The sequence below is a fragment of the Jatropha curcas genome, chromosome 5 (assembly GCF_041381405.1).
Source record: "Jatropha curcas cultivar XTBG-Jc1 chromosome 5, XTBG_Jcur_1.0, whole genome shotgun sequence".
Taxonomy (NCBI): domain Eukaryota; kingdom Viridiplantae; phylum Streptophyta; class Magnoliopsida; order Malpighiales; family Euphorbiaceae; genus Jatropha; species Jatropha curcas.
Window position 1 is genome coordinate 22934031 of NC_143155.1, and position 17118 is coordinate 22951148.

The following is a 17118-nucleotide window of genomic DNA, read 5'->3' on the forward strand; positions in this document are numbered from 1 at the left end:
TTTCAAATTTATTGTAAAAAAAAAATTTGATAATCTCTAAACCAACGATAGTTTTATCTGCTACCAAAGCTGGTTCATGTGAGACTTGGGTCTACTTTATTTTTCTAATTTTATATTGTTAAGGATTTGGAAAACACACAAACAAAAAAAAAATGCATACATAATAACCAAAAAGAGCAGAAAGACAAAGAAGAAAAAGTTAGGCAGCTTATGAAACTTGTGGAAAATAATAATTTATTAGTTTAAAAAATGGGTTTATCTTCTTCATCCGCCAAAGCTTAATTTCATATTAGCTTTTGACTGATTACAGTTTAGTTCAGTGAATAAATATCAGCAGCTTTCATTTCTTGTTGTTATGTTCAAAGTCAATGTTGCAAAAGATTTTGAAACTTTCCAGTGAACTTCTGACAACAATTTGCCAACTAGAAGACAGTTTCACCTTTAGAAAAATAGCAGAAAAATGGAAGGCAAAAGCAAAAGCTTGAGCCTGACCAATGACCAGTGACCAGTGACCAAGACCAACCATTCCAACACAGAAAGTTCCATTTGTTTGTTTCACGTTGGCTGCACTTAAAATTCTAAGTACCTTTTCCTCTTTTTTTCTTTTTTTTTTTTTAAAGAAAAATTAAGGGAAAATAATGATTCCTAAATTATATAAAAATTAATGTGAGTCCCTCTATTTTCAAAATTCTATGGCGTTTTTCAATTTTTAATTTCATTCTACTATGAGATCCTTCTATTTAAAAAATTTAATTTTCTCTATTAGAATACCACGTGAAATGACGAAATATTTTTTCAAATGATCTTTTGCAAGCTTAGAAAGGAGGGAATTTTATTTCTTTCACCTGCCTTTTAACCGGAAAAATAGTACTTTTTGGCTAGAATGACCTTAGAGATCATGGAATTAAAACTTAAAGACTTCTAAATTACTTTTTGAAAATAAATTGACTCGTGTTAATTTGGATATAATTTAAAAAGTCATTTATATTTGTCCCTTAAATTATTTTTCTCTCATTTTCTTTTCATAATGATTAATGAATAGCTTTCATCCTTTTTCAAAAAAAAAAAATCAACATTTTTTTAAAAATAAAAAAGAATTTTATAATAAATAAAAAAAATGTACTTCATACCCTTTATTACGTAGGAAAATGGAACGAGATTAGAAAAATGGGAGGGACTACTACACCTTTTATTACGTAGTGGATGCCCACTATATTTTTAAAATAAAGATAAATTTCAATATATATATATATATATTATATATAACTTTTATATTAAAATTTATTTTTCTCCTAAATTATATTTTTATCTTCATTGTTGTGCTTTAAATTATCCTAAAATATTTACAGTTTATTCAGTAAAATATAATGCAATATAACTAAATACATTTCTAATATAGATGCTAAATTAGAAATATATTTAATTATAGTAAAAAAATGCAATATTAGGAGTCTAAATTTTGAAATTACCATTATTGGGAGGAATTTATCTAAATACCATTTTAGTCCAAATATATAATTATATAAAAAATACATTTTAATATATTACATTACATTTTATTATAACTCCCAGCAGTCGGACCATTGAAAATCAACTTAGCTAAGCTTAAAATCACCTTATATATATATATATATATATATATATATATAAGGTGGTTGACTTGATCAAAGCAAGTACAAAAGTGATTAAGAAGAAAAATGCATATTTTAAACATTATTATTATTATTATTATTTGTAATTAGGGTTAGAAAATGACAAAAATAAAATTCCATCGAAATACGTAACATGTCAGGTGTTGTTTGTGACTGTGATCTAAAACCAGCGTACATAAGGGATTACCTTCTCCCTGGGATTTTGACTATTGACTTTGGCCATGTTTAGTTGTAGACCACACCGCACCCAATTTTATTTTCCTTAACGTTGGTCTAATTTTTTATAATACACTCACGAGAATTGGATGATCTCATTTTATTTTGTTCTATTTTCATTTAATTCTTCTATTTTAAGGATTAAATGTTAGTGAGTGTGAACTCTTTGATCTGCTAATTAGTATTTCTATATATAGCTGAAAATAGAGTGATCTCATTAATTGACATGAAATGAAACCGTTTTGGATTTATTAATTTGATAATTTAATACACATGGAAAATAAATCTTAAAATTCGATTTCTGTCTCACTTTAATGGGTTTACCTTAGTAAAAGATGGTGCTTTGTGGACCAATGAATTATAGTTCATTGGCATTGCTATTTGAATGAATATTAAAAGAAAAATTAAACTTTTATAGGTATAATCGAGATATAACATGTTATCTGAAATTCGATTCAAGTTCAATTGAGTTGTATTTTTCATATTCAATTTAACTTAAAAGTTTAAATAAATCAAATTATAAATATTTTTTATTGTTTTATTAAAATATTATTAATATGTAGATTTAGAATAAATTTAGATATTCAATTAAGATCATAATCAATCTAATTGAGTTGAGTATTACAATACCTAAATTAAAAACAAATCAAATGGAAAAAAAAAATTATTTGAACCAAGCTTGAATAAATAAGGAATAACTTGAATAATTTATACACTAAGTTCATGACAAAATAACGGAAAAAAAAAAAGAAAAAAAAAGAAAAAAGAGGAACATGGGTGTAATGAAGTAATTTCCTAGTACATAGATAATGATATTAATAAATGTAGAAGGGAAATGAGAGAAGCAAAAAGCCAAAAGCTTTGATGAAAATATGGAGATGGGAGAAGAAGAGGGGCAGGTGAGGGAAGCAAAAGGCCAATAACGGTTGGAGACTCTGACCTTTCACTTGTATTTGTATCAAGTTATTGGCAACAGAAGAAGAAGAAGAAGAAGACGACAAAGTAAGGCATAGTTTGGATGCTCCAGTTTATCAGAACAGAAGAGCTGAGCTTAGCTGCTTATATTGTTATCGTTAGTCTAGTATCTACTAAATCCTAATTCATTGGGATCCTCAAAAGTCTATAGTAAATCCTGACCGTCCAATCTAACACCGAAGTGTTCTCACTTGAGTACACGTGCTTCCTATCTTTTCTTCCCTTTTTAATGTTTTGCTTCCATGCATGGAATTCTCCTCCAACTACAGCACAAAACAAAGAGAGAGAAACAGAAAGAGTCATGGTTTAGCTTGATTCTTCTTTTATAGAGGCTCGTTCATCGCCATCTTTGGCGACCCATTTCTTGAAAAGCTTTGATTTTTTTTTCTCATTTGTAAAAGAAAAATTTCAACAGACAAATGGAGTGGCTGACTCTGTGTAATTGATAAAATGGGGATTTGGAGAGAGCTGTGTGTTTGGTGGGTCTGATCTTTTGTACTTGATGAAAAATAACTGTCACATCTTTTGATTCTTGTGATCAATCAATAGTGACAAATCAATAAACTTGTTTGATCTGTTTTTTGCTCTGATTGTTGATCTGGATTTTTATTTTGCTGCTCCTTCCTCTGTTTAGCACTATGATCATCATTTGGGTCTTCTCATGAAATGCAGCATTTTTGAAGACTTGAAAGGTAAGATATAAGTTACTGATCTTCTTCTCTTTACTGGGTATTTTTAATTTTCTCCAATTAGATCATGGAACCAAATCAAAAGAAAAAGTTGTTCATTTGTAAGTTTTGCAATAAGAGATACCCATGTGGCAAGTCTTTAGGAGGTCATATTAGGATCCATTTGAATGGTAATGGTAATAATAGTCATAATGGGAATGGCAATTCTACTGATTTAGAAGATGAATCTTTTGTTGCTGCTAATGGAAGCAATAGCAAAAGAGACTCAGAACTTTATCGTCTTAGAGAAAATCCCAGAAAGACTAGAAGGTTTATGGCTGATTCAAGCAATAGTCATTTTTTGCAAGAAAAAGTCTGTAAAGCATGTGGTAAAGGTTTTCAATCGTTGAAAGCTCTTTGTGGTCATATGGCTTGTCATTCGAAGAACAGCTTTGAAGATCAGTCAGAGACTACTGAGAGGCTGAAAGATCAAGTTTTTGATAGCCAATCAGATACTGAGACATCAGCTCCAAGTAAGAGAAGGAGATCTAGAAGAATGAGGTATAAGACTATTGGTGTTTATTCTTCTTCCTTATCTTCTGCTGCTTCTGATTTAGAGCAAGAGCAAGAAGAGGTAGCTATGTGTTTGATGATGCTGTCTAAAGATTCTGGTTTTAAAGGGTGTTTTAGTTCGATTGCTGATTCTTCAGATAACAATTCTGTGGTTTTAGAGACTAAATCATCATCATCGCCTGAATTGAAAATTGGTATAAAGAAAAATGGTGTTAATTGTGTATATAACAATGGTAATGCGGTTTTGGAGATGAAGAAAGCAAAGAAACAAGTTATGTCCACTGAAAATGATCAATCTGAGAATTCTGATTCTGGGTATTTTAGAAATGGGCCTAAAAAGGTTGAATCTGAAATTTCAGTTCATGGGTTCGTTGGGAATGATAAATTCAAGAAACATAAAGTTGAATTTAGGTCTAGATTCGAAGAAGAGGACATTGATCCTGAACTAGGGAAAAGATTAAGTGGGTTTAGGCGAATTAAAAAGGAATTGGGGAAGGATCTGGTTAGGGAAGAAGAATCAAGAAAGAGAAGCAAAAATGAGTTTAACAATCTTGAATTTCTTAGCAGTAATGGTTCAAAGATTGTTAAGCGTCCTTCTGTTGCTGTAAACAGATCAAGCCATAAAAAGAGTAATGGTGGTTGCAGTGATTCAATATATGAGAGTGGGGAAAACAGCATTAACACTGATTATGTTCCTAGTGAACTGCATAATAGTTGCAAAAGGATCAAATCTTGCAATGGAAAAAACCCAGTTGAGCAGAAATTGTCTGGCAATGCAGAGAAAAAATTTGGGACTAAAAAAGGCAAAGTACATGAATGTCCATTTTGCTTTAAGGTGTTTAGGTCGGGTCAAGCTTTAGGTGGTCACAAGAGGTCCCATTTTGTTGGAGGTGGTGAAGATAGAACTGTTGTGATTAACCAACAAGTGCCTGAAATATCAATGCCAGCTCTACTTGATCTTAACCTCCCTGCTCCAATGGAAGAAGAAGCAAATGGGTACTATATACCAACATGGTAATTCTTGAAATTCTCTTCAAGTGGGTAAATCTGGTGTCTATAGATGGTCCATTTTTCGGTTTTGATGAAGACGATAGAGACTGTACAGGCAAAGTTGGTGAATGTTTTTGGTTCTTTTGCTTCAGATTGAAGGATATGTCTTACAGAGGTAACTTACTATTCTATTTGTCGCTTAAGAAATGTAAGAAGCAAAATCATCTTTTTCCCTTTTTTTGCTCTGAGATCTATAGGCCTTTTTGTTTTGTTATTAAACATAGATATAGTATTTTGAATTTCAAGTTTCTTTCTTTACTGTTGATGCAATTTGATTTTCTTTCTTTCTTTACTAATTTTTCTTAAACTTAAGTTAAAGATCTAATTATAACCTTTTGAATCCCTTTGGCCCTTTGGGGAGAAACGAAAAAAATGAAGTAGCCATTGTTGTCTCCGACTGAAATTTAAGCTTCAAACTCCAAATTCTAATGGTTCTATATAGGGTAATTGAATTGTGTGCATTGTTGTTTAAGCGTAGATCCTAAAAGAATCACGGACCACCTGCTTTGCTTTGCTTTATGGGAGACAGTAGACGATAATAATAATAATAAAGTGCCATTTTTTTTAAAGGTTGGGTGAGAAGTTTCCTTGTCAACTTACAAGCTTACTTAAAGCACTGCGTTTTCACATTTCTTCTTCACGTATTCTTTTGTTTGTACTGAATACTACAATCATCATCTCCCTGGGGAAAGTGCAATTAACCAAAAAAAAAAAGAAACATTGGAGATTCTTTGCAATTTCACTTGTTGGCTTTCGCTCAACTATTACGGATCATCTCTATGATTCTATATACTATTACAGTTAAACAGGAGATTCAAACCTAAATCAGTAAACTATGTCTTCACGTGCTCGGTTCAATTGCATTTGATAGATTGTTCTCAAGAAGTATTTAAGACTTTAAAAATTATGGTCTAGACCAAAAGTAATCCATTTAAAAAAAAAAAAATTGAAAAATAAAACTAAAAACAAAATTTGAAAAGCAGCTTCAAATTTAGTTACATATACAGCCTAATTTAAAGCCAAAAAAAAAAAAAAATCCAATCTTTCCATTTCTGTCACTCTGTATGACTTGGAACGTAGAGAGGTCACCACCGTGCCTCATACGCAAAATTCGGCGTAGAAGAGGCTCTAAAAGACTTGGTGCTAAAGACTTGTTTATGCGGTGTGCTTTTCATAGAAAAATAAAATAGAATAATAATTAGTGATATTTTTTTAATGAATTAAATTGGGTATGCAAACACCCAGTGTTTTTTTTCACAGAAAAGAAAAGAAAAAAAAATAAGTAGAGTTTGAGAGAATGAGTTAAAAAAAAAAAAAATAGAGTGAGAAACGGATTATACGACGTTAAATGATTTAATATTAAATGAAACACGTAATAATCAGGTGACGGGTGACAGCTATTACAACATTTACAGCTATATTTCAGGAAGCTGCCAAACTAATTAGGAAAAACTTTTATTTGCAGTTTGTTGTTCCAGTTGCAGGTTCCACTCATTAGGATGCTGACATTGAAAGGAGAAAATGTTGAGGAGTGGAGTGGTTAGCCTAAGTCTAACCTCACTCTTGTGTTAGAAGATTTGATGCAAAGAAGAAAAGATCGATTGGTTCTGATTTTGCGTGGAAGAATCACGAGGAATGATACAAGTTGAATTCACTTATTATTATTATTATTATTATTTTCTTTTTTTCTTACTTGCAAAAGATATCTAGGCACGTGTCCATTTAACTCATGTCTGCTTAAGAATTCACAGACTTGACTAATTTTCGCTTGCGCTTAGAGGCAAAGAGACTGGTCCGGAAAAATTTTCATTGCAGAGGACTGAAACCATGACTTTAGCCATGATGATCAACTCCATAAGTATTTTTTGTCACTGAAGTATTCCATTCGGGTTATTATTATTATTATAGGTAAAATAAATAATAAAAAAAGAAGTTTCAAGGTTGCGGTTTAGTCACCTACCAATACCATAATCTATTTATCTAGATAATTCAATTTCCTATTTAGGCTTATACGCACCGTTTTAGGCAAAATTGGTACTTTCCTTATAGTCTAGACCATAAAGTCATTCCCATGTATAATTGTTTAGTATGTTTAGGCCGTTACATACTAATTTGGACATTTTAATCTAGAATAAGAAGTAGCAAAGTCATATTGACATAAGAGCATTTATTTTTTATTGGTTGACAATTTATCAATTTGCATTGCAAGTTCAAATAGTTGTTTTCTAGAACAAAATCATATTACAAGAAAATAGTGTGCTAATATGTATTCTCTCCTAAATCACCTTAAAGAATGTATATATAGTAACTATTGCTTAAAAAAAAAAAAAAAACTTTTAAGTCGTATATGTATTTTCAAATTTAGATAAAAAATGACATTCGAATAAAGTTTTTTCAACAGTAACAATGTCTGTAATATTTAACTTTTAGCGTTTTATAAATAACTACTCAAATAACTAAATACTACTAAAAAAGCTATCACCTACTAAAATAGTCAATCTTGCAAACTTTTAATACGATAGGAGATGACATTAGACCGGATTTGGGGTTGGCCAATTGCCAGCATTGGTAATGCCATGTACGCGTATTAATTAGCCTATTATGACAACGAAATGCCACTTCCAAAATGGATCTTTGCCTTCTTGGAAAAACGAAGGAGACCTTGCCTCCAATACATGGATTTGACTTGTCTCCTACCTTCTCCTCCTTTACTTTTAGACAATGAAAGAATATATATTTTCAAAGGTGAAATGAAGTAATTTCCGCTTCTTTTACTAAAAATCTCGAGTTTCAGTGAAAATAGAATTTTATCCATTTTATCGCTTGCCGATACAAATTCAAATTAATTGAATTCATGAATAATATCCTTATAGCATAGTGCCTTGGAAAAAAAAATCAATATAAGTAAATATATTTTTGATAATATCAAAGCAATAGATTAATTACAACATGCATGATTTTCTTTCTCTTCTTAGGACAAACAAAGTACTCTACTCTCTCTATAAACATAAGACCTTTTATAATATCTTTTTTGTCTATAAATATAAGCCATTGTAGAATAGTTTTTTTTGTTCTCAAATATAAATCGTTTTGAAAATATTAAAAAGTAATTAATGAATTCTTTTTTCAATTTTCTATTATATAATTAAACATATTAATTATTAATGACGTGAGATAAATGGTAATTTAATTAAATTAATAAAATTTTTATTAGAATCTAAGCGAGTTAATTTTTTTAAGCATCAAAAAAAAAATTAAACCACTTAAATTTATGGATAAAAAGGAGTATTTAAGTTCAAAATAATTTCAATAGTGTTTTTATATGCTAATTGCCTTCACTTTCATAAAAGGGATGGGCCTGACTTTTTTTTTCTGTCCATGTCTGTTATTATGTTGTACGTTGGGCCGGCTCTTCGGCTTTTCTGAAAATCGAATTCCAATAAAAAAAAAAATCAAATTAATCAATGGAATTTACATGTATTTTTTTAAAGAAAAAAAAAATTTTAGGGAAGGAAAATTCCAAGCTAGATTTATACCAGTGAGTATAAAATAGTTAATAACTGAAAAATTAAAAAGTGGTTCAGTTTTTATTTATTTACTTTTTGCCAATTCTATAATATTAATTCTATTGATTTCAATTTTATATCTATTCAGTTCACTTTTGATTTTCATCAATTAACTCATACAACTATTTCTCTTTTTTTAATATAAAAAATAATAATAAAAACAAAAACAATAAAAAGAGAAATATATAGCCATAAATGCAATGTAATGCTACCATCTGATTCGATGGTTGAGACTGTGGAGGCTTTGGGACCTGCATGCCCTAATCGATTATACATTGTGTGGGCAACCTACTTTCATTACAAAACACAACCAATATCAAAATTTTCTTCTATTTCTTTCTTCTTTTTTTTTTTTAAAGAAAAAGACACTAATGCCCCTCCCTCTTTGTTTAATCTACTTAATTTATTTTTCATTTTTGTGATTTAAATGCATAATATGATAAAAGGTTTGATTATTATAAGCTTGATATTATATAAAATCGAGTCATCGGTCACTAAATTATAAATTCTGTTGATGTTATATTAGTAATGACTTATTTATGCATATATAAATTTAATACTTGATACTTGTTAAATTTGTTGTTATATAAAATCAAGCTTATAGTTAAGAGTATAAAGTCAGCGCGATTTCAGATTGAACTGAATTGATAAAATCAAAAATCCATTGTTTTTTAAAACTAAACCAAATAAATTATAATATAAAATTAAACCAAATTGAATTGAATTATATATAGATTTTATCTGGTTAATTCAATTCGATTTTATCATTTCTTTCATGCAAGTAAAGAAACTGTCGATTGTCAATTGATCTTATTTGTACATTATCAAATTTAACTTATTTTTAAATAAAAATCTAAAAATTAAAATCAGCCAAAACTATAAATCGAATCATCCAATTTACCTTGCTTCTAACACTTAAACAATAAGTTGAAAGGAATTTTTTAAAATAATTAAAATTAATATAGAAAACCAGGATAACAAATAATTATTTTTGAAATATTTTATTAATTTAAGAAATGTATAAAAATTTAAAACGGTGAAACTTTTTGAAATATATTTATTTATATTACGTGACATAAAATTGTTCTCTTTTTAGATGTTGAATGAACATAAAATTTAAATAAATAATACAAACGTATATTAAAAAAATGAATTGAAGAAAAGAGAAGAAAACTTTATATCATTGAGATGATTCGGCGGATGAAAGTAAGCATGTGAAAATCTTTAATCGTTCTGCAATCTTTTGATGGTACAATCATAGAGAGAATCCCTCGCTGATGAGACGTATAACAAACGCAACCAAACTGTCCAACTGCCGTCGTATCTTACAACTGTCAATAGATCGCCGAGTAATTGAGCCGTGACGGATGACCGACTAGTTAATTTTATCTTTATCATCAAAACACTTGAATTAATTGCAATAATTCTTTTTTCAGTCTCGAAGAGTTTTTATTTTATTTTTTCTTAAAAAAAAGGTGTCAAACATGAATTTTTCTCAGAATTAATTTCGGATTTACTGGGAAAAAAATTACATTTGATTTCCATAGTTGGCCCTTTTGCCTTTCCCCACTCTAATTGTACTCCCTTATCTGTTTTCTTCTTCTTATAACACAGAAAGTTGTCCTGTATATATATGGATGGTACTGCTTGTTATATCTATATCAACCAATACTGGGATTTGCCTTTTCAAGTATGAGAATGTGTAAATTCTAAATAACAAGATAATAACTTTGACATCATCGCAGGACCACTTTTTTTTTGCTTCAAGTAGGACAGGAAAAGTAAAAGACGACTTTTTACTCGGAGGAAAGAAGAAGATTAATCAGCCAGCGTCTCTATTAGTTCACGTAATTACTCATTTAAACAAATATATCTCAAAACAATTTCCTCTTGTCCTGTTGCTCGTTGAATCCGTTGGATGATCTAGAAGGGTTATTTTACTTTTTCTCAATGTGTTTTTTCAAAATTTATGAATGGATTGGCTTAATTTATCTTGTTTCAGCAGCATATCCACACTAGTTACATATTTATTCTTATATCTAATTTAAAGTTTGAAGTAACTCAAAAGAGTCAGAAGCAATTCGGTTATATATATTCCCCTCCATTTCCCTTTTTATTTTGTGGAGGAAGGAAAATAACACTGGTATGTAAAGACAATTTATAAATGAAGAAAGGTGAAAAAAGAAAAGGGCGAAAGGGTGAAATGAAAAGTGAAAAAGAGCGGAGAGTAAAAAAAAGCACTGTCGGCTGACTCTGAAGCAACATCGAAATTCACGCAACTGAACAAGCACCAAAAGAGGACGTTGGCCCACTCTGACAGTCTCTCTCTTAGACCACTATTCAAAGTTCATGTGCGCAATTTTACAGTTACGTACGAACCTTTTTCTCATAGAAGACGCAGACCACACAACTACCAAAAAAAGCTGCACTTCTTAAATCACAAAAAATTAATGAATTAACTTAAAAACACTGTTGTAGAATTTTTTTTTTTTTTGACATGACTGTTGTAGAAATATTATTACATTTATATATCACAATGCCATCGTCAGGTTTGCTAATTACCACTACAGACCTAATTAAGCCAGCGGGAATTAAAATTTAATTACGCCTGAATGATCACTAGCCAAAGGCATGCAGAATGAGGACAAGCTCGCATAGATCAATACCTGGTACATGTAAACGTATCAATGAATGTAACTAAGAGATCAGAGACGGTCATTCTGATATTAGAGCTTAGGACTTACTTCCACCTAGAAAAATGCTTTGGCCTCATCTCTGCATTTAATTTCATTTCATGAGACTTGGACCTTCATATATAATGCTGCAACATCAATTCTCTCTGTACTCCATCACCTGTATTTACTGAGAAATTAGGTTTAATCAATACTTGTTAATGAACGGGGAAAAAAAGTGTAAGGAATAAATATATGCAATTAAAACAATTTTCCTAAAGAAAGGTACAAATACTTTTTATTCCTGCATGGCTACAAATAGAGGGTGGGTGAGACAAAAGGGCTTATAATATCACACACATATATATATATATATATATATATATATATATATATATATATATACATATATATATATTCTATGATCAGGCATAGCACTTTTGCAAGATTTTGTCTCCCAAACATGAAAGTTACTCAAGTTTTAACAAGTATAATTCCATTGTTCAAAACACACACACACACACACACATATATATATATATGATGTTGGTCATTATGCTTTTATACTGATGGTACATATCATTAGTTGCACCCTAGCCTACCATCTCATTAAATCCATTATTATGTACACTAAATCACATCAGTAGCACCGCATATTTGTTCTTCTAATATATTATACCATTCTGCTAGTTAAAAACCTAGCAACTATTTAAACTTCAACACCTTTCTTGCGCACAAATGTAGAAGCTGAAATTCGTCAATAAGATTTAATAAAATTATCTTACCAAGCAGAATTAAAGTTCATGAGCCCATATACATGTGCATTATAAATGAGAGTGTTTGAAACCACTTATACAAAACCAATTAACTTTTGCTACGTCTACTTATGTATCCTTATATTTATTATTTAATCCATATGAGATCCGTTTCTTGACACGAGTCAATAAATTAATTGGTTACCGAGTTGTGTTGATAGGAAAACCAAAAATGCATTTAACTGATTGGAACTTTACTGATATGTTTGACTAACAAAAACAATTATTTATGCACATAAATGGATAATGTTTATTTTTTCAAATTAGGTTAAGGAAGTAATTTGTACCATTTAAATCTCATCTATTGCGCATTCCAGGAGGCACAATGTCGCCAAGCAGTCCTTCATCTATTGGAAGCTGGTGGGTTGGGCGGTGTTGTGCACCGGGTTCCACTGTTTGCACCGGTCCTTGCTGTGAGTGTGCAATAGTTGGGGGATTTTCTTGAGGTAACTGAACTCCGTGGTAATAAAATTGCGACATTTGGGGATTCAAAGGGTTAACAAAAGTGGCTTCATGACTAATGATTCCACCTCTGGGAAAACCAACAGTATGATGACAATGCTGGCCTTCATATGTAGTAATCACAATGCTTGGATCATCAGAAGATCGTTCAACCCTCTTCTTCACGGTACATTTGCTGTTTGTACAACGATAGTAGCTCCTGATGCATATTTGGTGGAATCAACAACAACATGGACAGGAAAAAATTATATTTGTAGAATATGACTCTTCTTTTTTCATATGTAATCCCTTATGAATCTAATTTAAGATGATTGTTAGCATGCAACTAACATGTAAATCAGATTGTTTAATATTTAAGCTGTAACCAAAAGCGAGCAAGGGTGACATAAAGTTTTGGAACAGAAATTAATCTGAGAATAGGAAAAAATAAGAGGAGAAGGAATTAATAAGAGAAGATGAGTTGCAGACCTGGGAAATGGACTATTTTTAACTGCTTTCTGTCCATATTTCCGCCATCGATAACCATCCTCAAGATGATCAACTTCACTCTTAGTCATAAATGCAAAACGTGGCTGGCGCATTCGTTTCTGTCCCTTCTTTCTAACCTTACTCCTACAAAATATTTCACCTACAATTATCAAAATAAAAATAAAACTCTAGAAATTAAAAATATGTTGAAATAATGCCTTAATTACAAGAAGAATGGTGAGGAATTTTATCTTCCTGACTATAAATTTCTTAGAATATCAGTAAACTTGTTAATTTTTAATAATATAAATGCAGACCAAATGCTTCAGAAAATGTTTGAAACTGAAACTTCTATTTTCAAATGGAAGGATTCAAAAGGATTCAACCGCTTGTATTTTCACCTCAAGGATAGTCTGTAACACAAGGAGGACATGATGTGAAAAGTTTAAGGTATAAATTATGATAGCTATAAATCAAACATTTGTGAAAAGAATCAAGAAATGTATGCACTGAGCTAACTTAGAACTAAACAAAGAAATGTCATGAAGAAAATATATTCAACCTATAATCAGATTGTCACTAGACCTCGACCTGTCATTTTAAGAAATAGTTTAGATGCATGAGAAGCTGAAACTGCAATTATTGAGTACAGATTCTTCTTGTCTTATTTGGAAGGGGAAAATTGAAATTACTTACATCAATGACCTAGCGATTTAATTTGGAAAGACTTTTTGGTTATTAGTTAGAATTAAGAACTGTTGCTAATTAACAATTCTAAAAATAGAAACAAAAAGTTCAGTTTGTGCAACTTACATGAAATGGAATGTAAAATTTACAAAAGAAGATATAAAATTCCTTTAGCATACAGTATTTAAATTCTATCTCCTTTGAAAAAAAAAAAAAAGAAAGAAAAAGAAAAGAATGCAAGTGTAATATGAACATGCAAAGCTGCAAGAAAGAAAGAAACGCAAAACTGAAAATTACAAATGGAAAACGGTGAAGCATTGTGTTGTGTAACTTGCAGACACGTATCACAGTCGAAATGATTATAAGGTGTAACCACTATGCTAAAGGGAATGAATGTAGAACACAAAACAACCATCCAAATAATAAAACACAATTATAAGAGAATATCTCTACCTTCCTTCAAATAATAAAGAAAAAAGCAACGGAAATTAGAACTTTTGAATATTTTTGGTTATATTCTCGCTTTATAAATTTGTATATTCGATATATATATAGCGTTAATAATTCAGAAAATGAAAAATAAAAATATCCTCAAGAAAAATTATTCGTGTTAAAAAGCTAGAGCACGCCATTCCCGCCGCAATAACGGCGGTGTTCGAGAGCTCTTCAATTATTATCGTGTAAATAAAAAAATTTTGGCTACTTTTTTTCAATAAATTCTAATCTAGCCCCGTATTTTCTGTGAAATTACGAAACTACCTCACCCCTCTCTCTCCCGCAACTTGCATGAACTAAGAATTTTTGACAGTTTCTAGAGTGTGTACGGACGCGCAAATTGCACTCTCTCTTTCTCTTCCTGTTCCTGATTTTATCCCCATTATTTTAAGCAAAACTGTCGTGTTTGCGTTGAAATTCCAGTTAATTACAATACTAGACTAGCCATTTAATTTTTTTCATTGATATATCCACTCACGGTATGTCAGGTGGTTTCCCGCCGGAGCTCGTAGACTTGTCTGGCGGATCTTCGCTGGAGCTTGAAGAGACTGAAGGATTCGAAGACGAAACAACATCGCCTCCTCCACCACCACCACCGCTACCAGACCCGCCTTGACCCGTTGTACCACCAACACCACCACCACTTACCGATCCATGTAATCCGCTACTACTCTCAGGCGCAAACCCAACGTTTCCTGCTAAATCGGACCTATCGTTAGGTTCGATCGGGTCTAAGTGGCCAAACCGCCCGGTATCAGTAAGATTCCATCCGAATTCGCCGAGTATACTACTCTCTCTGTCGCTGGCGAACAAGTAATTGACAGTATCAGAGTCAGGTCCAAGCGACGTCGTCCAGGTGGAGTCACTGGCAAAGTCGCCACCGGGATCGCGACAGTCTCTATTATCCATGGAGAGGTAGAGAAAAATGGATCTATTTGCAGGAAGTGAAAGCGAGCAATTAGGAATTAATTTGAAGCAGAGAGATGAGAATTGACCAGAGAGTGAAAAGTTAAAAAAAATGAAGAGAGAGTTAGAGAGAGAAAGTTAGGGTTTACGAGAATGAGGTGAGAGAGACTGAGAAGTTCGTTGTAGTGTTGGAAAGGACGCGTAGTTTTTGAAAAGTGTTGATCAATACATTATTTGGTTGGGTTAGAGAATAGAGAGAGAGGGAGGGGGCGTCAACTGCAAAACAGTACGGGTGACGGATATTTAAGGGGGAAGGTGGCCCCACCACGCGCATGAATGAATAGTAGATACTTTTCCGACAAGAGGGTAGCACCTTGTTTTCTTTCTTTCTTTCTTTCTTTCTTTCTTCCTTTTTTCTAATCTGTTTATCTCATTGAAGTATTAATTATTTCATTTTTATTTTTTTTTATATTTCTACTAAATAAGTATTAATTATTTAAAATTTTAATATAAAATAACTGAATCATTTATAATTATTTTTTAAAATTTAAATTATTTAATCCTTTTCTTAACTATTATGTAATTGTTTTTTGAATTGCAACCTTACACATTACACATAAACTATATGTTAAGCGAATTTTACCTGCAAAAGAATTACTCGACCCAAGCGTAAAAGAGAGATTTGCTTAAATAGCAGATTTTATAGAATCATGAGTCATTTGATAATGGCACAGTTTTTCTTATTTTCTTTTTTCTTTTTTTAAAAAAAAAAAAAAACAATTCGGTGCAAGTTGTCTCTTGTTTGGTCAGATTATTTTAGTGCATATTCTAACTTTTTTTAAGAAAAAGAATCTTATTTATTCAATTTTATTATTTTAATTAGGAATATTTAAAATTGCAAGTAATATCAATTAAAAATTAAGTATTCATTTTGGATTGATAAATGTGAAATCTATGGTATTTACATCTATTGCTCAATTGGAAAACAAAACCTATATAGATTTCAAAGGTACTTCTAGAATAAAATTAGTAATTCAAATGTCATCATTAATAAAAGAATAGTGAAATTGAAGTCATGATTGAATTTGTTAATTCTAATGATTAGCAATTTATTTTTCTTTAAAAAGAATCTGATAAATCAGAAAATATTTAAATTTCATAATTTATATTTCATCAATTAAACCACATCTAAAATTAAAGGAGATTTAAAAGAAATTTATGTGACATGGTGGGGGATAATAGATTAGGGAAGTGTAACTTCTCGAGAAGTGCATGAAATGCTTGTTTCTGTATTCATTATTAATTCTATTTTCCAAAAAATGGATCATCCAATTTGCTCTGTATAAGAAAAGTAACTTCTTTAGGGATTACTTTTAGTGAACCGCAATAAATTTATTGATTTTTCATACTATTTAAACGTACCTAAATTTATAGTATAATAGACCTTTTTTTATCTTTTGTAATTTGAAAACAATTTACTTCCCAACAAGTTGATTTATATACTGAACACATTCAAATTATATTTGTTGGGAAATAATCTCCTTGGAAGTATATCTTTTTAGGAAATATACTACCGAATAGACTATTTTAAACCAAACAAGGTCTTAATTTCTATTTATAATTTTTTGGTGCATTGGAATTTGATCCATGTAATTTTTTTTTTTTTTTTGGTCCAGTGCATTTGAATTTTAAGACTTTTAGAGAAAGAAGGCTAATTAGGGTTAACGAATAGTGAAGACTAAAACTACAGTTGTATTAGGGTAATACTGATAAACATTTAGCCTTCTTATTGGTAAATATATATTTATGTATTTTTAAGTATTACTTTACATTAATTGTATATATAAAATTGCTTACAGCTTGGTTTGAATTTCAAAATTAAACTGAATTATAAACCAGCTTTTCTTTCAAAA

The 17118-nt window shown here is 30.7% G+C and overlaps 2 protein-coding genes across 5 annotated transcripts; one reads left to right on the top strand and one right to left on the bottom strand.

Annotated features, from left to right (window-relative positions):
• Positions 1-2732: 2732 nt before the first annotated feature.
• On the top strand, positions 2733-5392 carry LOC105630527 (uncharacterized). Its single transcript, XM_012212366.4, has one exon. The coding sequence runs from the start codon at positions 3600-3602 to the stop codon at positions 5100-5102; it is 1503 nt and encodes a 500-aa protein (XP_012067756.1). The 5' UTR covers positions 2733-3599; the 3' UTR covers positions 5103-5392.
• Positions 5393-11129: 5737 nt separating this feature from the next.
• Positions 11130-15505, bottom strand: WRKY57 (WRKY DNA-binding protein 57). 4 transcript variants are annotated; one of them, XR_005177360.2, is made up of 5 exons: positions 14778-15505; positions 13118-13261; positions 12475-12848; positions 11445-11553; positions 11130-11366 (listed from the first exon to the last, which is right to left on the bottom strand). XR_005177360.2 is itself a non-coding variant. In XM_012212365.4 (4 exons), exons 1-3 carry the CDS (start codon positions 15206-15208, stop codon positions 12485-12487), a joined length of 939 nt encoding a protein of 312 aa, XP_012067755.1. In that variant the 5' UTR covers positions 15209-15505; the 3' UTR covers positions 11130-11553; positions 12475-12484. The 4 variants fall into 4 exon arrangements, 2 of the variants coding, with proteins under 2 accessions (XP_012067755.1, XP_012067754.1); XR_001046685.4 differs by having other exon boundaries at positions 11445-11562; positions 14778-15502; XM_012212365.4 differs by having other exon boundaries at positions 11130-11553.
• Between the last annotated feature and the right edge of the window lie 1613 nt (positions 15506-17118).